We start from the raw sequence: 26,170 nt of genomic DNA, 5'->3' as shown, positions 1-26,170 counted from the left end.
AGAAACTAGCGTTTTGATGGACTAACACGTAGTTTAATCTGGGAACAGCAAGATATGTTTCTACGGGAGCGAGGACGTGTCGCTGTTCCGGCAAAAGAAAAAAAGGCTGACGTACTTGGAGCAGACAGCATAAGAAAACAGGTTTGTAGGCCAAATGGCTTGATTGGGTTGAGTACTGTCTGGTGAAGCAGCACTTCTGTATGTAGGCTCTGGGTGATGACATGCGCAGGAAGAGCCAGAGCAAGGGATTCTGGGAGTTAGAGTGTCAGTTGAAATTGTGAGGTCGGGCAAGAGTTATGACAATAGCTGAGCGGCAGGAGCTCAAATTAGCAAGAAAACAGTGACTGAAAAAACGTATTTAGAGCTGTGTACATTCGAAAATGTTACCTCGTGAACTGAATTCAATTCAATTTAAGTTTATTTATAAAGCGCCAAATCACGACAAGTGTCGTCTCAAGGCTCTTCACATAGTAAATATTCCAATACAGGTCAGGTCATTCAGCCAATCAGTAAAACATTTCCTATATAAGGAACCCAGCAAATTGCTTCAAGTCACTGACACTAGTCAGTCACTAGTCAGTGACTTGAAGCAATCCTCATACTAAGCAAGCATGCGGCGACAGTGGAGAGGAAAACTCCCTGTTAACAGGAAGAAACCTCCAGAGGATCCTGGCTCAGTGTAAGCAGCCATCCACCACGACTCACTGGGGATCGAGAAGACAGATCACACACACACACACACACACACACACACACACACACACACACACACACACACACACACACACACACACACACACACACACACACACACACACACACACACACACACACACCAAGCAATGTGTCTATGGTTACATTGTGATTACTTAGTAAATATTCTATTTGGCGAGAGATAAACTTTATTGTATTGATCCTAGTGAATCTATAATTAAACGGGTAAACTAGTAGTAGCACATTCAACGTCAAGGAAAGTCAAAATTTATTATCAGGAGAGGGAGAATGTTTGTGATTAGCAGCAGTCTGCTAGTCGATGACCCCCTCCATGAGGCCACCACAGCTCGGCAGAACATCATTGTAGCTTCTTCTGGGGAGAAAAACACTTAGAGAAAAAATAAAGTTAACAGCTGAAGTAGCAGGAAATAATACAGTTAAAGAGCAGATTGTAGAAGAAAGTAGTAGAGTGTGAAAAGTGGTCAGTGTATCCTGCAGCAGTCTAAGCCTATAGCAGCATAACTACAGCAATAACTCTGGATAACCTAGCCTTTTAGATGGAGGCATGATGGAGGCAGGGCGAGGGAGAGCCGAGTTTACTGACTGTACACTCCACCTCCCTGTAATCCCCCACATGTCCAGATCTAGGCTAACATCAGATTTTAACCATAGGCCCTATCAAATAAAAATGTTTTGAGCCTAGTCTTAAAAGTAGACAAGGTGTCTGCCTCACGGACTAAAGCTGGGAGCTGGTTCCACAGGAGAGGAGCCTGATAACTAAAAGATCTCCCTCCCATCCTAATTTTAGATATTCTGGGAACCACCAGTAAACCTGCAGTCTGAGAGCAAAGTGCTCGGTTAGGAACGTATGGAACAATCAGATCACTGATGTATGATGGAGCTTGATTATTAAGAGCTTTATATGTGAGAAGAAGGATCTTAAAATCTATTCTGAATTTAACAGGTAGCCAATGTAGGGAAGCTAAGACAGGAGAGATATGATCTATCTTTGTAATTCTCATCAGAACTCTAGCTGCAGCATTTTGGACAAGCTGAAGACGTTTAACTACATTCTGTGGGACTTCCTGAGAGTAATGAATTACAGTAATCCAGTCTTGTAATAAATGCATGAACTAGTTTTTCAGCATCACTCCTGGAAAGGATGCTTCTAATCTTAGCAATATTCCGAAGGTGGAAAAAGGAAATCCTTTTAACGTGGGATTTGAATGACATGTCCTGGTCAAAGATAATATATAACATGTAATATCTGGTTTATCTGCTTTCCCAGGTTGGTTTGTCTTTTCCTGAAACGAGGAGCAGACTACAATGCCCGAGACAAGAACCAAAAAGACCCCATAACCATCGCAGTGGACAACGCCAATGCAGACATCGTCACCCTGTGAGTTCTAGCTTACCTCTACCAAAATAAAACAGGCAATAAATGGACTCTCCTCTGACACATCCTCCTAATCCTTCAGGTTACGGATCGCCAAAATGAACAAGGAGATGCGGGAGATGGACGGAGCGTTCGGCCAATCAGGTCATTCAGAGGGTCAGGGATCCCGGGGGGTTCAGGGGGGCTCTGGAGGAGGCCTGGCTCAAACCAGGAGGGGTCTGCAGGCCATAAGGAAAAAAATCATACAAGTGGCCGAAGGACACTGAAATGAGTTCAGCTCAAGAGTAAATAAAAACAAACGACTTTAATCTGCTTCCCGTCCATCAACAATCAGAAACACAGGGTACAGAGATGAGAAACCAACTGGTATTTATTGATGCTCAACAAGCACTTTGTATTTTAAATGCACACTGTTCTGCACTTTGAAAAATATTTAAAAGCATGGTCAACAGAGGGCTTCTGCACGTGGAGTAAGAGTGGCTTCTGTGTTGTTATGAATGATAAAACAGGCCTTTTTTGTACATTTATGGGAATCTTTTGACATTCTGAGTCTTTTTTGTGTATTGGAACGTCATTCCAGTCATGTAAGCTAATTTCAGTGTTGGGTTTGGTGCTCACCAACAATTCTCCTCCACTATTCTGTGAATAGAGACTCAATCTAGGCTTTCTTGCTGATATTAGAGGGTTTTTGTTTTCAGATGTAAGTGAATTTCATGGATTCAGTCAGGTCTGCATCTCTTGTTTTGTAACTTTTAAACATAAAAAGGTTTTTTTGGGGGGTGGGGGGTACTTTGTGGTGTATTTCTTACCTATTGTACATACCTGAACAGCCTCAGTTTGGAGAAATAGAGTTTACATTCTATTGGATTGATTTACTAACAGCTAGCACGGTTTTAGCCAAGTCCAAAGTGGATAACTGCTGACTGAAATAGGTTTGATTTGCTAAATTGTGATGTTTGTTTTACGGTGGCTGTGGCTAGTGTTGGACCAGTCAGTGCTGAGATTAAAGCTTTCTCTGGCAAAGTAGCAAAGTTAACCAGAGCTTAATTTGTTTGGGTAATGGTTTTTTTCTGTGTAAAAAGAACAGGAAATGTAAAGTAAGTGCTTTTGCTCATTGTTCCAGAATATTCTCTGCTCTTTTGTCGTTTTTGTTCCCACATAGCTGCGGGAATGCAAACTGAGTTTGTGAAACAATCCTCCTCCAGCAGACAGATTAATCGGTGTATAAAGAAACAGTCTTCTGAACCGACCCCCATATGCAGAAAAAGAGACAGGCAGAAAATGTGAAGCCAAATTTGAACAAATCTGATCTGTGTTGTTGAGGCTGTCATCAAGCTTTCTAAAATAGGTCACATATACTTTAGGTTTTAAAAGTATTCAACTTCATTACTCTGGTGGAAGTACAGGTACTAGGGTCCATAAAAAACGTCTGTTCAAGCTGAAGTATCAGTTCAAGCCTTTTACTCAAGTAAAAGTAAAAAAGTGTAAAAACAGAGGCCTCAATAACTTTATTTTATAAAAACGGTATTGTTTGTTTGATACACCAGTCACCTGTTTCAGACACATATATGCTCCTTTAAATAACGTATTTTAGTGTGATGCAGATTCATGAAAGAAGCATATTTGGATGGTACAAACCAATAGGGTGTCAGAATGGTAGAAGTTTAAAATGATCATCCATCTCAGTCAAATTCAGTCTTTTGGGATTGTGCAATTTATGTGGATAGGTGTTTTTGTCTTCGTGTTGGTAACAGTGACAAGCTGAAATTAAATAGGAGTAACCGGGCCACTTCTGTAAAGTGACGCGTAAGCGTCGCGTAACGTCTGTGAAACGTAGTACGCAGCAATTAGCTGCCATTATAGAGAGTGGGTTCATCTCCACCGGCCCCGAAACATTACCTTTTGGAAGCGTCTTAGAAACGTAGGGACGCATTGCTTCAAGTCTTAATTTTTATGCGCTACACTTCCAGAACGCGTCAAACTCTGCAGTTCACTCTGGACCAGACAGGAAGTCAAATACGAAATTAATGTAAAATATCCTGAAGCTTTCAAAATTAAAGTTACATGCTGATTTCAAGTTGCTTAACTAGCGCCAAAGTCTACCTCCGTAGCCGAGATAAGCAGAACTGAAAATGAAAGCGACATCTTTTAATGCATGCTGCCGTCTTTCTCCTTGTTTTTTTATCACATGAACTCCCGAAGTCACGCGTGGTGTTGCATTCTCCCGTGATGTTGTGAATACTGCCGTTGTTGTTTTGCTTCTGAAACGCTCCCGACGGGAAGGGAGCTCACGGGGAACCGTGGCTATTCTGTTACGTGCTGCTTATGCATCTGGTGGAAATGCAGGATCAGAAGAAGAAAAGACAAATAATTGCGTAAAAATTTAAGAAGTAGAGGTAAAAAGTTGGCTAATAAATAATTTCTCCACTGAAGTATAGGAATCCAACTGAGTTGAGGTAACAAAGTATTTGTACTTCACATATATACAAAAACACTGCGTTTGGGACGTTTTTGCCAATGATATATGTAGTCTAGAGATATGAGGGAGAACTAAACTGAAACCGCACTGATCAACTAAAACCAACTTAATAATAATTTGTGTTTTTAAGTAATAATAATAATTTCCTGCTGGACCTGACCCCTGGATGCACAGAAAGTGCTACATTTAGCTGCTGCTGGTGATGATGTTAGTGAATCTCATGCGTCTAATTAGAAACTGACAGCAGCTCAGTGTGAAGGTTAAAAAAATAAATCAAAACTGTTTTAAGTCAGCTTTTAGCTCATCAGTCCAATAATGCCTCCAAACAGAGGCTGTTGAGAAAGTCTATCACGGTGGAGAGAAATGATTCAGAACCACATTTAAAAATCATCCCCGTCAGACTTTGTCGTTTATGCTGTCGAGTTCGGTGTGCCGTGAGAGCGCTCTGGGCCATGTTGCTTTAACTGTGTGGGGTTTTCAGTCATGGAGGAATGCAAACGTGTGTGTCTGCTGCTCAGTATCTGAAAGTGCTGTGCTTTGTCATTGTTTGTCTCTGTTGCCCTCTGCCTGCTGAGATGTCCATCTGGTCTCACCTGCTTGTGCAGTGTGTCGCCTGCAGCGAGCTACAAAGGTAAATTTGCATGTGCATGCTCTTGTTTGTCTTTGTTTATTTGCACTCTTTGTGCCTTTTCAGGCTTCACCTCTTAAAAGCTGCGGGGGACTCTGGTGGATTTTTCTCTTTCTCTACTAAAATGGAACTTTTTACGCCTCTTTTTTTCTTTCCATTTAGTAAAAGTTGCTTAAAAACAGCTTAGTTTAAAGAAAACAGAATCATCAAACATTTTAGGTAACATTCAGCTTTGAGACTCATGTTTTTTTGGTCTTGTGTCGTTTCCCAGGTGATGAAACCTACCAGGACATTTTCAGAGACTTTTCCCACATGGCCTCAAATAACCCGGAGAAGCTGAAGCGTCGCAGCGCCGACCCCAAAACTTAACCAGCTGCTGCCTTCACACCTCATCCGTACCCTTTCTATAGCCATCCATGTATTTTCACAAACACACACATGCAGAAACACACACATGCTGGGTCAGAGCTCAGCTGGTGGTGACTTCAGATGAGATGAACGCTCTGACCAGCAGATTCTTTGTGAGAGTGCGTCACCTCGGAACAATCGTGTCCAAGTGGAAACACTGGAACTATTTTATGAGTCCAGTCTGAGGTGTTTTATTAACATCCCACAGGGGGATCACTCTGGCAAGAGTCACTGATTAAAAACAGTAAACCAGATCAGTTTTTTTATGTTTTAACTGAAAATATCTTTTTTATGTTCTGCTTTTGAACCTTTTACATAAAAATAAAATAAAAACCCTCGATGCAAATGTTTTAAAAAATGTTTTCAGTGGTTTCGAGCTTGTGTGTGTGTGTGTGTGTGTGTGTGTGTGTGTGTGTGTGTGTGTGTGTGTGTGTGTGTGTGTGTGTGTGTGTGTGTGTGTGTGTGAATATTCACTACAACATGGTGGAGACCCGAGGCTGAAGGAGACAAGAGGAAGCAGTAGGAGACAAAATTAGGCTGTAAGAGACAGAGACAGTAGGTGACAGTAGAAGACAAGAGGAGGCAGTAGGAAATAGGAGGCTGTAGGAGACAGGAGGAAGTTATGGGAGACCAGGGGAGGCTGTAGGAGCAGGAGGATACCATTAGAAGACAGGAGGAGGCTAAGGGAGACAAGAGGAGGCAGTAGGAGACAAAATGAGGCTGTAGGAGACAAGAGGAAGCATTAGGAGACAAGAGGAGGCTGTAGGAGACAGGAGGAGGTTATGGCAGACCAGGGGAGGCTGTAGGAGCAGGAGGATACCATTAGAAGACAGGAGGAGGCTGTAGGAAATGGGAGTCAGCAGAGAACAGTTAAACAGGAGACTCACACTCCTCTTCAATGTCTACAGCTGTTGCTGTCTTAGGTAAACAGAGGGTTTACACCTGAGCCCCACCTGTCAGAGCTCCGTTCCTCTGAGGTCCTCCAGGAGCATCAAGTCCAGAACAGACTCTAGAACAACTTATAGCAGTTTATGTCATTTATCAATCAATAACTCAATAATCATATGAACAATTAAAGCTGCTTTCCGGAGTTTTCCTCTTTCAGAAATTATGTATGATTTGTCAGAAATCTGTAAAAGTGATTATCTTATGTACTGTGATATATGAGCAATACGTCCTTTTTTTAAGCACGCCCCCTGCCCCGCAGAGTTCCGTAACCAATAGCGTTAGACTGCCGCTTACATGCTTCAAATGTAAGGAATACCTCGGCTGATGCAGAGTTGAACTTTTCACGGACAAGTAAGTCTCTACAATATAAATATATGAAAACACAGCATGACATGAGAATAATACTCGTAAAACAACGTGTTTTAGCTGTTTGTCTGCTACAGAAGCACATTTATAAACAGAAACGCGAAGTCGCCATCTTAAAAAAATACAAGAGGAACAGTTTTTGTGTGATATGCTTGTCAGCCACTAGATGGTGCCATCGGATAAGAGAAATACTCCGGAAGGAAGCTTTAAGAGGTGTAGTTGAGGCTGGTTTAATCTGGAATCAGGTTTTTTTTTTTTTGCCATTAGATGTCCAGCAGAGGACGCCAGTGTTTAGTGGAGCATCGTTGTACACCTCTGCAATGACAATAAAAACATCTTAAATCTAAATATGTACACACACACATGAACACAGATTACTCTTGTTTTTAATAGAAGTTCAGTATAAATGATCAGATTCACACAAATCACTAATAATTTGCTGCCATTTTAATTGGAGAGAATTAAGTTTTAAAAGTGAGAAAAACTTTCCATGAAGTATTTCACCTTTAAACGGTTGATGAGGCCCAGCAGCTAGGCATTAACCAGACACATTGTGTTGCATCAACCTCTCAGTCAGCATGCCAGAAAGCAACAGATCAGCATGACCCTGATGAAAACATGTTCATCCAGCTGCTCTCAGAGCCAAACATTATTGATTTACAGAGGTGTGATCTTCAGCTTTCGCTGGAGCGGTTCACAGCCGAGTGTGAAGCAGCTGTTATGAGAATCAGCTCCTCTAAATCTGAGACCATGGTCTTGATTCGGAAAAGGGTAGAATGCCTTCTCCAGGTCAGGGATGAGGTCCTGCCCCAAATGGAGGAGTTTAAGTATCTCGGGGTCTTGTTCACGAGTGAGGGAAAACTAGAGCATGAGATCGATAGGCGGATTGGTGCTGCATCTGCAGTGATACGGGTGTTGTACCGGTCTGTCGTGGTGAAGAGAGAGCTGAGTCAGAAGGCAAAGCTCTCGATTTACCGGTCGATCTACGTTCCTACCCTCACCTATGGTCATGAGCTTTGGGTAGTGACCGAAAGAACGAGATCGCGGATACAAGCGGCCGAAATGAGTTTTCTCTGAAGAGTGGCTGGACTGTCACTTAGAGATAGGGTGAGAAGCTCGGTCATTCGGGAGGGGCTCGGAGTAGACCCGCTGCTCCTCCACATCAAGAGGAGCCAGTTGAGGTGGCTCGGGCATCTGGTCAGGATGCCTCCTGGACGGCTCCCTGGTGAGGTTTTCCGGGCACGTCCAACCGGGAGGAGACCTAAAGGTAGACCCAGAACACGGTGGAGAGACTATGTTTCTCACCTGGCCAGGGAACGCCTTGGGATTCCCCCGGAGGAGCTGGCCCAAGTGGCTGGGGAGAGGGAAGTCTGGGCCTCTCGCCTTAGGCTACTGGCCCTGCGACCTGACTCTAGATAAGCGGATGAAGATGGATGGAGACCTGGCTCCGGATAAGCGCCCTGACTCCGGATAAGCGGATGAAGATGGATGAAGATGGATGGAGACCTGACTCCGGATAAGCGAAGATGGATGGAGACCTGACTCCGGATAAGCGGATGTGGATGGATGGATCGGATAAGCGCCCTGACTCCGGATAAGCGGATGAAGATGGATGGAGACCTGACTCCGGATAAGCGGGTGGGTGGGTGGATGGATGGATGGATGGATGGATGGATGATTCAGAGAGCAGATTCAGACTAGGTCATCTGAACGAGCACTTGTAAAAACACCAACCGGCATTCCTGCAGAGCCAGACCTTGGTTGGCGGATGGAGACACTCCTGTTGTTAGACACTTCCTGCTGCTGAACAAGTGTTATATCTGAGCAGGTGTGTGAAGCACAAACACACAAAAAGCTTTTATTTGCACGAATAAATGAACACTGCGCTGCAGTAATTTAGCAATGTAAAGCTGGAAAGAAACGGCATTGGAAGTCAAATCTGCAGTCAAATGAAAGCAGAAAAACATTCCTGCTGCAGACGTGTCAATGACATTTCTAAATAAACACAAATGTAAATACCTGCAAAAAGCTGCTCATTTTAGGGGATAAAGGGCACCAACAGCCTGATTGTGGTGCTCATCCTCCTCTCAGCTGCATTCAGGGAACCGAGTGAAAGTAAATCTACATCATGACGACGCAGAAGTTAAATAGAAGCGACTCCTACTGTCATGGTGGTTTTTGCTTCCTGTTTATTCAAGTAAGCTCAAAAGTGCAAAACTACACTGTAAGAAAGATAATGTTGAGTTTACTTAACCAACTTATGTAAACTAGTTCTACTAAACCTAGCTGCTAAAATGCAAACAGTAATATATATTATTGTATGCTGTTATGTTGAAAATAAATGGTACTATTCTAAATAACTGACTTAACTTGGTTAAGTAAACACAACATTTCATTTCTTACAGTGTAAAAATATCCTTTTCAGTCTTTTCTTTGGTTTGAGCCTGTGAGGTCAAACTCAATCTCTTACAGGTGTCCCGTCGTCTGGGTTTCGCCTGTCTGACTGCTCCACCGGTCTGTGGTTTAAGCCAGAGGGGAGACGGTTTATCTGCTCCAGCTCTCCGTGCGAACTCCTCCTGTCGTCCACAAGTGAGCATCTCTGAGGAGAAGGGGGATCTGTGCAGGAGAAATAATGAGGTAGAGTGGCCAGGGTGATGCTGCCAAGGAGCAGGAAGGCGCCGGCGACCATGAAGGAGGCCACATAGTTTCCTGTCACGTCTTTTAGCCACCCTTGGAAGGCAGAGACAGACGCCATCAGTTACATGTGAAGGAAAATGGTTTTCTGATTGAAGTCATTTCTTGCTGCGTTTTAATTTCATGAGTCCTCTCAAGAGTTGGCATCCTACCTGACAGAGGAGCCCCCAGCAGTCCTGCGCTGCTTTCGATGAGCTGCAGCAGCCCGAGGCCGCCCATCACCCGCTCCACACCCACGATCATGGGGACCACGGCGAACACCAAAGAGGTCAGCGCCCCGGAGCAGAAACCATAGAGTAGGCTGATCACCATCAGCGCGGTGTAGGAACCGGTCAGGGAGCTGACAGGCAGCAGCATGATGAACACCCCCGCACAAACTGTCCACACGCTCAGTAGATGAACGACCCGAAAGTGGCCCAGGTCAGAGAACCAGCCCGACACCACCCGGCCCAGAATGTCAGTGGCTCCAGCGGCGGACATTACGAAAGCAGCGCGGTACTCTGAGAAGCCCGCCTGGTGGCCGTGGGCCACCAGGTGGAAATACGGAACAAAGTAGCCAAAGTTAAACAGCGTCACGGCGGAAGTGTAGGTGAGGTAGGACCTCTCACAGAGCAGAGACAGCTCCAGGTGGGACCAGACTCTCTGCCACACACTAGAACGGGATGACCTGCTCGGAGAGTCCACCTAGAGAAGAGCAGAGTACAGAAACACCAACATTCAGCATCGCCACACACAATCCCCCAAAAACCACACAACTGACTCCGGATTTCACTTATGCTGCACCTTTTCTGGGGCTTTAGGGCAGCACTCTGGGCGTATGAGGGCTCCACAGGCCACTATGTTGAGGCTGAGCCCCCCCAGAATGAGCAGGGCACCCCGCCAGGCGTACGTCTCCACCAGCAGCTGGAAAAGAGGGTTAAAGGCAAAGGAAGACAGTCCGATGCTGGAGAAGCCCAGTCCCAAAGCCAGGGCCCTTCGGCGGGTGAAGTTAGCCATGACTGTGGCCACCATGGGCGTAAAGACCAGCCCCCACCCAAAACCTGGAAGACAGAAGAAGTGAAGTTCACTGTCGGTCGTCGCTATGGTTACACAGCTAACTGATTAACAGTAAAAAAAAATATTACCTAACCCTAACCTCACAAAGAGACACACAGATATTTAAAAACGCGTGAGGAACCAGAACCAGAAACCTAAAACTGACTTTTTCTGGTCAAACCAAGATCTGAAGTCTCACTCACCATATTCCTGGGCTACTCCGTGCTCTTTGATCTCCTACGTGCTCCCCACAAACGGCCCAAACTTTAGCCTCCACTCTATTATTATTTACCACTAAAAGTGTTTTTCGATATCAATCAATCTTTATTTGTATAGCGCCGTCCGCTGCCTCTGCGGGTGCCCAAGGTGCTGAACACAACATACGCTAAAAAACATAGAGCAATAAAAAGGAGATAAAAGTAACATAGAAAATGTAAAAGGAGCATAAAAGCATAAAACCAAGTCACAGAAAAGCCAAACGATAAAAACGTGTCTTCAAATGACACTTGAAGACCTGCAGCAATGCTCAGGGTTTTAATATAGAGTGGAAGCTCATTCCAGAGAGAAGGAGCCGAGACGGAGAAAGCCCAATCACCTCTGGAACATCTTTGAAATCAATTCACGTCCTAGTCCCCACCCCTACTGTCTGCTTTGTTTCCAGCTCCGTACACCTTTAATTCTTTGTCGACTATCCTCCACCTTGGCTCCTGCTTTCCATGCTCCACCCATCAAACGTGGATGTTTTCTGATGTAGACAAGCCCACTGTACCTGAAATGACTCCCATAGTGAGGTACAGATGAACAAGGCAGGTGGCCTGGGAGGCTGCGATGAGGCCGAGCCCAGAGAGGAAGCCTCCTACCATCACCACCACCCGGGCATTGTAGGCGTTACAAAGGGCCGCACCCAGCGGACCTGCAAATCAAGCACGTTAAGACTGTTTGTATTCATCTGTAATCATCTAACTAAAAGCACCACTCTGGTGGATCGGCGACTCACTGAAGAACTGCTGTGCTGCCAGACCGATGGACGAGATCCAGGAGATGGCCTGAGCGCTCTCCTCGAAGTGCTTGACGAACTCCACGAAGAAGATCCCCAAACTACGCATCAGACCAAACACGAGGCTCGTGCTGACGAACATGGCAGCAACCAGCACCCAGCCCCAGCCTCCATCTGGACCTTCTGCTTCATCGCTCCTGCTCTCAGACTTCGGGCCAGTCATGTCTGTTAGAGAGATCCCTGAAACAGTGATACGGACGGCTGAGGGAAGGGAACTTCAGAGGAAGCAAACGGACTTGACAAGTTTTTGATTCTCTTTTTAGTTTCAAAACTACAAATGATTTACTTCCAACAGACCTCTGTGGTCACGTTTGCGTGACTGAGTCAGTTAACAGATTGACCTGGTAGAGGAGGTGAGAGGACCGAAGAAGAGACTCCCGGTGGTGTTTACACTTCGGAAACAAACTCCAACAGTTTGAGACAAATTCTAAACGTTTTCTTGAGCAGGTTTCCAAAATATCTTAGAAAAATGGAGTCTAAAAAGTCGTGGAGTTGTCACAGGCGTCCTGAAACCTCGGATTAGTTCCCTTGGGTCAGAACCAAAGGGTTGGCAAGCAAAATGGATATAAACTGAGACACGTTGTCAAGAAAACCTAAATGAAAGTTACACAAATGTTGCGTAAATGTCTCAGTTTGTTCACAATTACATTATATCCCACGCTTGACCCTCCACATATAACATTCATTTGATTATATTTATTGATTTAGCATTCATTAATTACGCATTAATGTCTCTTAGGGAAAACCTAATTCTGTGCTGAGAGGAGACAAGAGACCCATATGGGCCTATTTGGGGCCTCCCCTCTAACATTCCTTGCTAAATTGTCTTACCAATGCCCTCAAAATTTTAGGCTTATTCCATTTTAATGTTTACAAAAGACAAATTTCTCTCAACCTTTGAGGTTTTCAACCAGGCCTCAAAGTTCGAGCACTCGCCAAAAAAATTCTAATTGCTATAATTTCATAAATGAAAGAATTACAGTTAAAAAAAATTCTATGGACAATCGTCATCGCCCCCCGAAGACAAATGAATGGTCGATTGATGATGTCACACAAGCCCCGCCCCCTCAGGACTTAAAAGGTCAAGTTTTACTGGGAAATTTTCTAAAATTTGCCCTTTAAAATAATCACCAATAATTTGTAGCAGGTAACTGAAGACAAGTTGGGGTTGCTTGGCGTCACTTTATGGGAGTTTTCTGCAGTAGGCGGGGCTGTGGCGGCGCGGCGAAGTCAGGCGTACCGCCGTGGCCTTACGTTTGCCTCCCATTTGGTCATTTCTAAAGATATTGCCACGAAACTTCTTTTGAGTGATCCAAGTCCGGCCCCCTAAAAAATCTGATGTGAAAATCTGTTGGGCGTGGCCTATTTTCTGAAAGAGCGCCCCCTAGGACCATTAAAACTGTCAGCCCCAAGCCATGCCTTGACTGAGGATTACGAAATTTGGTACACTAATGAGGTGTCTCAGGACCTACAAAAAAGTCTCTTGGAGCCAAGTGCAAAGTCGCACAGAAAGTCGGCCATTTTGGTCCAAGTACTCGATTTAGTTGTTTTCGTACACTTTGTTTGGAGAGTCATGCTCCATCGTCCTTTTCACCAATCGCCTTCAAACTTCTGCTATATACTCTTAAGACATAGAGGAAAAAATTCAACCGTCGGATTTTAAATAAGTATAAAGGTTTGGGCGTGGCTAAGCCTCAAACTTTGATCTATCGCCAAGCCACTCTTTTTTTCACAGCTCCCTATTGGACTCCTTTTACCCAATCACCAGCAATCTCTGGCAAATAGCAGCAGACAAGTTGAGGTCACTTGGTCTCCAGTACTGGCAGGTTTCGAAAAAAGGCGGGGCTTTGGGAGCATGGTGAAATTCGCCATCACGCCATGGCAATTCGTTTGCCTCTCATTGACATCGCCACAAAATGTCTGGTGAGTGATCCTAGTCTGACCCCCAATAGAATTGGACAGCTGAAGTTTGTGGGCGTGGGCTATTTTCTGAAATAGCGCCCCCTAGGACTATTAAAACTGTCAGCCCCAAGCCATGGTTTGACTGAGGATCACGAAATTTGGTACACTAATGTAGTGTCTCAGGACCTACAAAAACGTCTCTTGGAGCCAAGTGCAATGTTGCACAGGAGGTCAGCCATTTTGGTCCAAGTACTCGATTTAGTGGTTTTCGCACATGTTGTTTGGACATTGATGCCCCGTCGCCCTTTTCACCAATCGCCTTCAAACTTCTGCTATGTACTCTTAAGACAAAGGGGAAAAAATTCAACCGTCGGATTTTAAATAAGTTTAAAGGTTTGGGCGTGGCTAAGCCTCAAACTTTGACCTTTCGCCATTACATTACTTGACTTAAAAACTACCATGTGCATGATCAGATCTATATCAAACTTTGTCTGTGTGATCACTGACCACATCTCAAGACAATGACAATGTGGACAGCTGACATCACCTAAGCCCTGCCCCCTGACTACAGGAAGTCTATTGTTTTATGGTGAAATGCCCATATTTGTCCCCTCTAATTTAGTCAACATGACACTAAGGCCATGCACTGTCTTCATGATGTTGTAATGACCATTCAGTTCTGATAGCTTTTCAGAAAGGGAGGCTCTTTGATGCCATGGGGAATTCTGGCGTGACGCCGTGACCTTACGTTTGACTGTAACTTCCGCAAACAGCCTCCGATCTGCCCGAGACTGGACATGGCAATCAACAATCATGCCCTTTAGCCAAGGAGGCACAAACGGTTGGTGAACGTTATATAATATCACCACAGCGCCCCCTACATACCTTTAAAATTGTAATAACTCCTACAGATGAGGTCATAACTGCACCAAACTTGCTATGTGTCATCACACAAAGGCACCCAACACAATCCTGTGGTAATTGGTTGATATTGCTTTAGCTCCTCCCCCTGACATATATTAGGCCCTGAATAACACATGCATGATGCAATTCACACCAAACTGCACACAAATGACTTATCAACCTACAAACTTCTACAAGGAATATTTCCTAAATTTGGGACAGCGCCCCCTAGATACAATAAAACATTTGTAACTTCTGCAAAAAAGCTCCAAACTATATAAAACTTTGTGGGAGTCATCACGCAAGTGCAATCAACACATGTATGTTCTCACTTGTTCAAATCACTTTGACTCCACCCACTTACAGCTTTTTGTCTCTAGATGACCCATGCAACGTTTGATTGATGCCAAATTAACAGAAAACCATCTTTGATGGGCAAAGATGACCTCTATGGGATTTAGTTGTAAATGGTCACAGCGCCCCCTAGATGGGTTCAAACTTTATCAACTTCTAAAGACAAGGTCAGAATGGCATTATACTTGGCTTGTGACTGCACCAAACACATTGATGTGGTTGTTGGTTCAAATCCCTGTAGCTCCGCCCCTTTCAGCTCACAGGCTCTAGAAAGAACACACAACGATGCCAAAATAACAGAAAACCATCTTTTTCAACCAAAGCTGACCTCAATGGGATTTTTCTGTGGTTGGTCACAGCGCCCCCTAGATAAATTTAACCTGCAATTACTTCAAAAAACGTGGTCAGAAAAGCATTAAAGTTTGTCTGTGTCATCACACCACCAGTGTGGTAAAGATAGAGTATGCCCTAGTGGTGAGACGTGTAATTTAATGGTGGGCTCAGAGGGGATGCTGAGTCAGGGTGAAGTGTGGACGAGGTGACCGTTAGCGGTTTCTGGTGTCTGGGTGGTCGACGTTTCTGTTCCGCGGACGTGCCTCGGTTCCCGGGCTGCCGGCCAGGACGGAGCGGCGCGGAGCTGGGTTTGGAGAGCGTCGGGGATGGAGCGGAGGGGGTGCGGACGGAGGGCGAGCAGCTTCGCTACGAGGGCCGAACGACACTGCTTGCAGCTTTAATTGCCTATTACATTTTTAAAAGAATTATCCAACACTAAAACCAGCTACTAATTAATGTGTTGCTGATTACCAAAATATCTACAATACAACTGTGGTCCTTCCTAATTCCATTAATAAAGCACCAATAAAACAAAGTAATCTTAGAGTGCTTTTAGAAAAATAAACAACACTAATTTTCGCTAATTTTTAGCCTGATTTGCATCGAAAGTGTAAATCAGTTTAATATGTGACATAACAAAATCAGATTAAGTAAATAATAAAGTGCCAATTAGCATAACATATTTATTTATTAGGTGGAACATGGCGTCACCTGTGGTTTCCTACATCACATACTGTCAATCTGAATTACTGAAATAATATTAAGTTCATCTTATTTTCTTAAGAGTTTGGCTAAGTGAATGCACTCAAATCACTGACATTTTACTTCTTAGTTAAAAGTTTTTTAAAGTACCAATAAAACTATTGGTCATTTTTGCTAATGTCTCTGCAGTCGGACTCACGGATGTCAATCGTAGAACTGACCACTCTAGTTTATTCGTTCCAGTCACATTACCCTGTGTTGTGTTTGCACCTGAACTGACCCGCTCTAACCTGTACCTACACTGACTTGTATATAGTTGCTTCTGTAAATAGTGCCCCCCCCCCCAATTATCAACATTTTATTGTGTTTATTTCTTAATTCTAATTTTTGCTTATCATTTATTTTTTCTTGCACCAAGCACTGCAGCAATTTCCTAATGTGATTCTGGCATATATGGCAATAAAACCTTCTGATTCTGAATAAAAAATGTTTGAGACAAAATGTTAAAAATTCATACATTTCTGTAAAATTAATCAATAAAAAAATCAAAAATGTATATTTTTTGGTTTGTTACATTAAATTATCATTTTATTTTAAACCATATAAATAGAATCAGGTCTGCTTTACAGTGTATCGATCATGAACAGACAAACGAGCACGTGCTTACGTAAATGACGTAACCTCACGCGAGCCCTGTGTGTAAAACATTGACAAACCAACGGAAACAGTGCTGATGTGCGCTGTTTTAGGTGTTTGTCTTTTGATAAAAAACTTTATGTACCTGCCGCTCGTGACCGGTTTGATAAGGCGGAGCTAGACAAGAGATTACAGGTAAAAAAAAATGGCTTTAGGTCTTGTGACTAAGTGGACTCGTGGTTGAAGAAGCCGGTGGGTTTGTAGCGGCTCCGCACTCAGGTACTCACCGGCTGTCTTGTCAACTGTCAGCGCTGCTGCTCATGGTGAAAGGGGATGTGGTTCACTGGAGAACAGAACAAACACCTCCGGACCGGTCCAGCAGGCTCCTCCACGGTCCACCGCGTCCCTGCCTGGAGCAACAAGTGAAACCTGAAAACTCTACTGAGTCTGCGTACTAGACACGTGCGCGCGCTCATAAAATTGTCAAGAAACATGAAGGTACCCGATGTACTCAGAACAACCATGAAACATCACTTTCTTAACCAGAGTCACCATTTATCATTTGTTTTATGAACACTTGGCTTCCAAAGAGCTTAGGTTGTCTTGTGATCAATAGTTTTTTAGACTTCCATTAACTTTTACTTTGGACTTTGGCAAGTTTTTGACTCATTTTTAGTGGAATATTTTTAAGCCACTTAACTTTGCTTTTTGAATTATTCAGGCTCAATGAAAATGTTCCCACATCAAAACCCAGTGTTGCATTTAAAACAGCAGAACCCACAGTACTTGGCTTGCCACTAGTCTACTCAGTGGAATCCATGAAAATGCTAAATATAATACTTTAAAATAAAATAGTAGTTTATCATCAATGAGATACTAAAAAACTAATAGATGATCTTCATAATAGTTACACTAGATCGATATTTCCCAAAGTTGGGACCCCACTGTGGCTCACAATCGATGAAGCTATGGTCCACTAGCATAAGTGTTACAAAACTCAACTAAAAAATCAAAAATAGATTTAAATGAATATGAGCTGAATCAGTTTTCTTTATACCATGAACTATTTGGCTAAGTTAGCATGTTTGTATTGTTAAATCAGAAATCTGGGGTCGTGTCTTGACAACTGCTATTTTGAGGGTCTGAAGCTAGTGAGAAGGTTGCTGTGGCCTAAAGAAAATATTTGATTTACAATAAAATAAAATAAAAAAACCTTCACTGATGAACGCAACTTTAAAAAACTGCAATGTCTCACTGGCAAATAGAATATTTATGTTTTGAGAGAAGAGTAAAAGAAGCAATCACGGTCAAATGTGAAGAGCCTTTCCAACACCAACAATGCAGATCTCAGTAAAATCTCCAGACTATTTCACAGCAATTAGCACCTTCAGGAACACAACCATGCACCTCTAAGGTGAAATGGCACAACAAAGCCCCCAGTCTCTCCCTGGATGGAGGATCAGGCCAGGGTAGATTTATGCAAGCTGGTGGTCTTATACACAGTAGGAGACTTTGGGACTAGTTCCATAGAAAAGTATAGGTACATTGTTTCTGAACTCATGAGGACATTGCGCTATGGAAGAATGAGAACGTTCACCAACATCACCATCAACTGCTCACCTGATAAATATTGGATTTTCCCACAGAGTGTAGCAATTTAAACAACCCAGTCAACCAAATCCAAGAGGATTTCACTCAGGGGCTTTATGGTGACACCGTTGGAAGTACAGTTGCTAACTTGCCTTGCAGTAAGAAGGTCAAGGGTTCAAATCCCTATGAGAGCACATCTCTATGTATACGTGGGTTTTCTCTGGATACTCCGGTTGCTTCCCATTTATCAAAACCACGCATGTTAGATCATGTTGGATTACCGTAAATCCTCTAATACAGGCCCGGGCCTGTATTTGACTCAAGCTCATCAAGCTCCAGGCCTTTATTGGAAGGAGGGCCAGTATTAGAGGCAGGCCTCTATTTCTATTTGAGCAAAATGAACTAATGGTTCGCTGGAGTTTTTGACAATTAAAATTGCACCCACATTTTCAAAGTTAAACACATTTCTTTTAACAACGGTAGTTTCTGCTTCAGCCCCCTCCCCCCTCCCCCTGCACAGCGGCTGCAAACTCACTGATGCGCCTGCAGCCTCTCAGAGTTCCTGCTGCTCTAAACATTAAAATAATTATTTCATTTTCTGTTCCTCACTTCTGATTACCTTCAATGGTGTCTGTTTGTTGCAACCAGCAGGTACAAAAACTAACTTGTTTTTATTTGACTATTTTTCTGTCCTGTCTGTTTATTATCTTCCTGCATCTCCTCTCAATCCTAAAGAGAAACTGCTACCTGGGCTCATATATATTCACCTCATGAGTTACCTTTGAACTGCAGTTCTAAAAGATCTACCGACCGCAAAAACAGTGGAGCGCTCCCTGCTTGGCGGCCGTATCATACAGTCCAAGCAATAAACGCGGAAGTTAGATCCAAACACCCGTTGTGTGGGAGAAGCATCCAAATGAACTGTTTAATCTGCCCATCATTTGTGTTGAGAGATCAGCAGTGTTTGGATCAACAAAGTGTGACTACTTTGATAGTAGAAACTGTATTTATGGCTTATTTTTGTGCATTTAAAGTTCAGCCGCCATTGATAGTTGTTAAAAGTTGTTAAACCTGTGCATATGAAACAAAAAACGCCTTTTGTTTATCGATTTATTGTGAAATAACGGAAGTTGTGCTTGCTCCTTTTCCTGTTGGGCGGTTGTGATTTCTGTCCATTGACTGCGGAGGTGCTCCGGCGAAAATAGGATCGATTCTATTTTTGCCGGACGCCGGAACAGAGGGCGGCGCACGGCGCCGCACTGCCGGAGCACGGCCGCAGTAGTGGGATTGCTCTGCTTGACTACAGCGGGACCGATTTTGCTCCGGCGTTCGTGTCGGAGCGGAGCGGAGGTAGTGGAATTTGCGTCAGAGGACAAGGTGATGCGCGCAGCGCCCCGCTCCACAGCATGCAGCGAAACCCATCAGGCGCAAATAAAAGACAGAAAACATGAAAGGAAATGAACTGATATGAACGATCGCGTATTAAATTCGTTTTTGAGGTGGCGACACCTGATTGTGGCCGTGCTCAGGAGGCAGATTTACCGACCGCGAAAACAGCGGAGCTCTCCCTGCTTGGCGGCCGTATCAGTGATCTGTGCGTCGGAGGACAAGGTGATGTGCCCCGCTCCACAGCAGCAAAACACATCAGGCGCAAATAAAAGACAGAAAACATTAAAGGAAATGAACCGACATGAACGATCGCGTGTCAGTACCTACGCTGACACAGCGCGTTGCCCCCCTGAGCGCAGGAGCTTGTCACCTGCTGACAGCAGGCTGCTGTCTTTTCCGAGGGCTGCATCTTGCCGGTCATTATCACGTGACAGCGACTAGTCGACGACAGGCATAAAAAGTCACTATAGTGAAGTCGACTAGTTCATACACCCCCTACTGCTGCTCCCCAGAGTGTTCTGCAGCATAATCAGCACGTTCTCTTTGAACTTGATAGTGTAATGACCTGGCTGGGGTTGTAAGCCAGGTGCATTCTGGGTATTGTGTTATATGTGTTTCCTATCGTTTTGCTAGTTCCTATGTGTTGATTTGCGTGTTGTGTGAGTGTTATGTAAGCCACAGGGAAGGTGATGTGTGTTCTGTGGAGTGGGTTGAATTAGCATGGTTAACTGACACCGTGACTCTGTGTGGTAGGAGCGTGATAGAGGATCGGTGTCTGTAGCGTTACAAAGCGTTCAAGAAAGGTCTGCGTGAACCTCTACTGCCTCCTGCTGGTTGATTTGGGAACTATAACCTTGCCGCTGAGATGCTCATGTTTGCTTGTTACCACATCCCACCTGGCCACAATAAGAGACCGGCCACTATTCACGGCCACTATTCACCTCCGCTGACTCCGACACCGGCCAAAATTGGAGACCCGGCCTTTAATACCGGCCTGTATTAGAGGATTTACGGTATTTGTGTATTTATATGAACAGTCATCTATAACAGGCACAGACACTAGTGATGGGAATTCCGGCTCTTTTTAGAGAGCTGGTTCTTTTGGCTCAGCTCACCAAAAAGAGCCGGCTCTTTCGGCTCCCAAGTGGCTCCTCAGATTTTCTGTTGCGTAGAGTACATTTATAATCAAAATAATGCAAAACTATGTAAAATGATTTACTAATGTAAAACAAGTGCTATATATCAAATATTTATTTTTTCTTTGGATTTAATAACTGAACACTTTAAGAAATCTCCACTTTCTGACTGCTGGCGCTCATTTTCTCACCGTCTCCATTGCACTCTCCTCTCTCTTGCTCGCCTTTTCCCTCTTCCTCATTCCCTCTCGTCTTCCTCCACCTGCATGTGCTCTGCTGTGTGTCTGAGTCTGATCCTCCCTCTTCCCCTCCCCTACTGCTCTGTGTGTGGACAGCCTGTAGCTTTCACCAAAGCAAGAGGGGAGGGGGAGGGGACGGCTCCCAATGACGAGCCGGCTCCCGTCGTTCACTTCAAAGAGCCGGCTCTTAGAGCCGGTTCGTTCGCGATCGACACATCACTAACAGACACCAATTATTTCACTATCTGTTCACATAGCATCACCATGACTGCAGTCATGGTGCCACATTGCTTTTTGGTTTCCAATCCAACCAGGAATTGCCATCACAGTGTGGGTAAAATGCCCCCACAGGGGTATATTAGGTGATATCAGCCATGTGGAGGTCTTTTGAAGACCTCTGGAGAGTCAGGACTACGTTTTTGTACCCTGTTCTTCGTCTCTGCTTTTAACAAAGATAAAAGTGAATCACTGTCTCACCATCTTTATTGAAGCACTGCTGTGTTAAAGTTAACATGAGTTGCCAAAGGTGAAATAGTTCAAAGTTCCCGAGCGTCTCTCCCCTGTGGGGAAAGAACCAGTAAGGTTAGGGCCGGACCGGTTCCGACTGAGCTGCAGCAAGCTGTGGACCGCATCATAGCCAAAAATCAGCAAATTGGTGCCAAAATCCGGCTTTGCAGGTTGAGAAAACCAAGAGGCCGGTCGGACAACTGCCACAATGGTTTTTCACACAACCCCACAGCTGGCAAAACGGAAAAGGTAAGCAGAAACCTCATTTTTGAAATCTCTGCAACTGTTAAAGACATTAGATTGTGTGAACAAATCATTTGAGCACTGTGTTGTATAATGATTTAAGTAGATAGGCAACACAGGGGTGTGTTTGTCTGTTTTTACAGTACCTGAAGCCCTGGCTGCACTGGACACTGTTACCAACAGTTCCCACGTTTGCAGTGACAGGTCCATGGTCATCTTGGGCAAACGACAGAAAGTGTACAGTCTCAGAGAGAAGGTAACGGGAGAGCCATTGCACGTTGGTGGAAGGTGATTGCCAAGTCCAGCCGTGGACATCTGGCCCTGGGAATAAGTACAGTGAGCCTTTGCACTGAGGTGAACAGGTCACCCATCCAGCAAAAGGCTTGGGGTCATTGCACAGAGGTGGATAGTTTTGACAGGTCTATCCCCAGACTTGTGGTAATTTTGAATATTGAATTGAGTTGGTGCCGCTGCAGCAATGAGCTGATAAGAACCACGTTAGCTCCCGGAAATTATGCCATATAGGGGCATGTTGTGCAGCTGATCTAACCAGCTCATTATGGTGCTGCTACAATTAGGAGAGGACAGCTTACAGGTCACAATGCATGGCAGAGCAAATGAGAATTATGAGGTCAAAGGAACTGCCTGAAGAGCTCAGACAGATCTGGCCATGGTAACTAAAACATCTCTGCTGCACTTGATGTTCCTAAGAGCACAGTGGCCTCCATAATATCTTAAATACAAGATGTTTGGGATGACCAGAACCCTTCCAGGCCATACGGCCAAACTGAGCTACCAGGGGAGAAGATCTGGTGAGAGAGGTAAAGAAGAACCCAAGGATTACTGTGGCTGAGCTCCAGAGATGCAGTCAGGAGGTGGAAGTAAGTTGTGGAAAGTCAACCATCACTGCAGCCCTCCATCAGTCAGGGCTTTATGGCAGAGTGGTCCGTCGGAAGCCTCTCCTCAGTGCAAGACACATGGAAGCCCACATGGAGTCTGCTAAAAGACACCTGAAGGACCCCAAGATGGTGAGAAGTAAGATTCTCTGGCGTGATGAGACCAAGATAGAACTTTCTGGCCTTAATTCTAAGCGGTATGTGTGGAGAACACCAGGCACTGCTCATCACTTGTCCAATAAAACCCTTGTTTATTTTTAAACTAAGCGGATGCGCGCGCAGCCAGAGTGCAGAAACAAGATCCGGCTACATCTGGTTTCTGTTGTTCTTGCGGTTATGGTTATATATTTGTTGGCTAGCGATGTTGTCAGTTTATCCCCTAGCAATAAAACTCGTTACGCTGCGAAATTGGCATCAGTCAATGGGACTCGTCTTAATGATCCATATGTGTTACATTCAGGTGAGTGGATCAACGAGAAAAAATAGCCCAAATGTCAGCGGTCGGACATCTACCTAGCTAGCCTGAAATCCTGCAAAACCCTGGATGCCTACAGCTATGTATGTTCAGGACATACTATTGTACGATTATAATATTGAAAACTTTGTGGCAACAAAGACTGAGGTGCTGCAGAGTCAAAGAGAAGGGAAGAAGACCAAGATGTACAACATCCGGGTCATTGTAAACAAGAAAAACAACAGCATTCTGGCCGTGAACTGCACCTGTATGGCTGGGTATGTCATTTCTAGTAATATATTAAATTAACATTTGCATGATAGAATTTAAGAGCAATTTTACGTGTTTGTTTGGGGCCGTGCTGCTGCACTGACGCTGAAAGTCGAGCTGTGGGTCAGGGATGGAAAAACGGAGCAGGCATGCACCTCAGAGACAAACCAGTGGCTTCTCAGAACAAAAAGTGCTGAAACGACAATGTCTAAATTATGATTTTTGAATAATAATCAGAAGTTAAGCTGATCAGCTGTGTTAACAGGGTATTTTAAAATGCTCACATTGCTTAGGAGGGGAATATGTAGTAAAATCCCTAATCGCGACCCTGATCGCTGCACCCCCGGAACTTCAGCCAAAAATCGAGCAAGAAATTGCCTCTTTTTGCCCATCAGCCAAGGCCAACATTAGAAACCTAGGAGTTATTTTTGATCCAGCTTTAAGTTTGGACTCACACGTCAAAACCATCTCCCGCTCTTGTTTCTTTCAACTGAGAAACATTTCAAAAGTCCGTAAATCATCCATGCCTTTGTGTCATCACGCTTAGACTACTGTAACGCTCTTTTTACTGGTCTCAGCAAAACCTCCCTCTCACGCCTTCAAGCCATCCAAAATGCAGCAGCCAGACTCTTAACCAAATCCAGCAGACGAGCTCACATCACTCCAGTTTTACAGTCCCTCCACTGGCTCCCGGTAGAATATAGAATACAGTTTAAAGTTTTAGTCCTGACCTATAGAGCTCTTAACAACCAGGCTCCAAGCTACCTATCTGAGCTTTTATCCCCACACACCACCTCTCGGAACCTTAGATCCACATCTGAAAACCTCCTGGCTGTTCCTCGAGCCAGACTGAAAACCAAAGGGGACAGGGCCTTTCAGACTATTGCACCCAGACTTTGGAACAGTCCACCTTCAAATCTCCGTCTCTCTAACACTGTAGAGGTCTTTAAAAATCATCTAAAAACTCACCTTTTCATCCAGGCGTTCCCTCCCTACATGTTCAAAAAGATGGCTTTGTTCAGGTTCACACCTTCACTTTGTTTATACTCATGATTTTATTTTCTATTTTATCACTGCTATTGTTTTTTGGATGTTTTTATTGGTTAGAGGTATTTGCCCTGATCTTTATCATGTTGTACAGCGCTTTGTGATTTATATCTGTGAAAGGCGCTATATAAATAAACTTTTACTTACTTTACTTAAAAACAAGCTTTTTAGTTAAATATTTTTCACATTTATTTCCACACACGTGTTAACTAACATCTACTTCCTGGTGACAGATGAAGATATAAAAAAACTGAAACTACTGGAACCCAAGGCAGCTGTGCTCACTAGTCTGGATTGTAGTGACACAGACTCTGTCTCGGAACGTGAACAAGAAAACCAAGACCTGCTGGAGCCACTGGCAGCTCTGTATGATGAAAATCGAAGAGGCCTGTCCTCATCTGAAATGAGAGAGAAGTGTAATGATACATTTTTCAGGCTGAGGAAGGAAATGACACAGGAAAGCTAAATAAATAAAGCTTTGATTGATTGATTGATTGATTGAAAGGTGTGCAAACCTTGAATGCACATCTTGGGGCATCACCTGATGGGGAGGTAAACTGCAGCTGCTGGGACAGAGGACCTGTAGAGATCAAGTGCCCACACAAACACCAAGATGGTCTAACAGGGAGCAGTGAGGACAGAAATTTTTACTTAGACCAGTCATTCCATCTCAAACAGCAACATGAATATCACCATCGAGTGTAGCTTCGCGTGTTAATATGTCCAGTACTGTGACTCATTTGGACAAAGAAGGATCAGCTCATCACTCGTGCCACCAGAGATGAAGAAGATCTTCACACAGTCCTCCCTCTTGCTGAACACAAAACATTCTGGCTGAGCCTGTTAGCCTCAAGGGCAGCCTGCTGGCTCCATTAATACCTGTAAGTCGCTTTGGACTAAAGGGTCTGCTAAATACGTAAACATTTTGGTCAAGTCTCAATCTTTTAGAGATGTCACAGTCAGTTTAGGTTCTGAATGTCATCTGAACTCAAAACGAGAGTCTATAAAAAACGAGAAACACTAATTTTGTGAAATGTGGAAAAAAAATAAAGGAAATGCTGGACTGTTCTCTGGCCACCCTAGCTGGGACCAGTCCTGAAGCCACTGGCTAAATAACTGAAGAGAGCTGTAGTTTTATTAATGTAACTTTATTTTTTAAATATATGGAAAAGTACTAACCACTGGTAAAAGACTGCTATTAAGTAGTTTGTGTAGAGAAGCAGAGTACACATGCCATGCAAAACTGTCTCTAGTGCAAGGCTCTAACAGTGAAGCTGTAGGAACACAGCCCGTCCTTCTGTAGTTACGGTGCCACCTCTTGGTGGAAACAGAGATTTAGTTAAGCATTCACAGCCTGGTGGACACATATGGGCCATTCCCATCTGTACCGGGTCGGTCCGGGCCGGGTAGCGTAGGTTGTTTACATATCTGGGTGGCCTGGTATTTTTCCGGGCCAACCAAGGCTCATTCTGAGCCCTCTTCTCGAGGGGGTCTGCTTCAGGCCGACCAGGGCCAACACACCCACTGCTGACAGCAAATTCACACCTTCCATTAGAGCAAGCCTCTGATTGGTGGGTAGAATCAGCTCACATGGGCTTAAGGCAAGGATGTGTGGAATCAACCGGGCCAGGCTGGGGCCGACCGGTGCTACCCGGCCCGGGCCGACCCGGTACAGATGGGAATGGCCCATAAGTGACTTGCAGGACAGGAAGAGGTGGCTCATGGACCGGAAGCAACCCTGTTTCTAGGGTAACGGACAACAACCTGGGTGCAATACTTTTATTTAGAATGGACAAACTACAAGAATCATGTTTGGTACGTGTGTAAGATTAGAGATTATAGTC

At 44.2% G+C, this 26,170-nt stretch overlaps 2 protein-coding genes across 5 annotated transcripts in view; one reads left to right on the top strand and one right to left on the bottom strand.

Annotated features, from left to right (window-relative positions):
* The window catches only part of acap1 (ArfGAP with coiled-coil, ankyrin repeat and PH domains 1), a 240,043-nt gene extending 234,072 nt beyond the window's left edge, over positions 1–5,971 (top strand). For all 3 annotated transcript variants that reach the window (XM_070546541.1, XM_015946884.3, XM_070546544.1), the window contains 3 exons: positions 2,003–2,113; positions 2,193–2,254; positions 5,489–5,971. In XM_070546541.1, coding sequence (XP_070402642.1) covers positions 2,003–2,113; positions 2,193–2,254; positions 5,489–5,586 — 271 coding nt within the window. In that variant the 3' untranslated portion in view covers positions 5,587–5,971. The remainder of the gene's footprint in view (positions 1–2,002; positions 2,114–2,192; positions 2,255–5,488) is intronic.
* A 2,812-nt stretch (positions 5,972–8,783) lies between these two features.
* Positions 8,784–25,666, bottom strand: slc16a13 (solute carrier family 16 member 13). Of its 2 annotated transcripts, XM_070546565.1 has the most exons (8): positions 24,842–25,666; positions 21,806–24,724; positions 16,843–16,965; positions 11,666–11,905; positions 11,438–11,581; positions 10,417–10,673; positions 9,786–10,317; positions 8,784–9,669 (listed from the first exon to the last, which is right to left on the bottom strand). In XM_070546565.1, the coding sequence occupies exons 4-8, from the start codon at positions 11,886–11,888 to the stop codon at positions 9,398–9,400; spliced, it is 1,428 nt and encodes a 475-aa protein (XP_070402666.1). In that variant the 5' UTR covers positions 11,889–11,905; positions 16,843–16,965; positions 21,806–24,724; positions 24,842–25,666; the 3' UTR covers positions 8,784–9,397. The 2 variants fall into 2 exon arrangements, with proteins under 2 accessions (XP_070402666.1, XP_015802371.3); XM_015946885.3 differs by lacking the exons at positions 21,806–24,724; positions 24,842–25,666 and having other exon boundaries at positions 16,843–17,076.
* Positions 25,667–26,170: the final 504 nt, after the last annotated feature.

The sequence above is a fragment of the Nothobranchius furzeri genome, chromosome 2 (assembly GCF_043380555.1).
Source record: "Nothobranchius furzeri strain GRZ-AD chromosome 2, NfurGRZ-RIMD1, whole genome shotgun sequence".
Classification (NCBI taxonomy): domain Eukaryota; kingdom Metazoa; phylum Chordata; class Actinopteri; order Cyprinodontiformes; family Nothobranchiidae; genus Nothobranchius; species Nothobranchius furzeri.
This window is presented reverse-complemented; position numbering and strand designations above follow the sequence as displayed.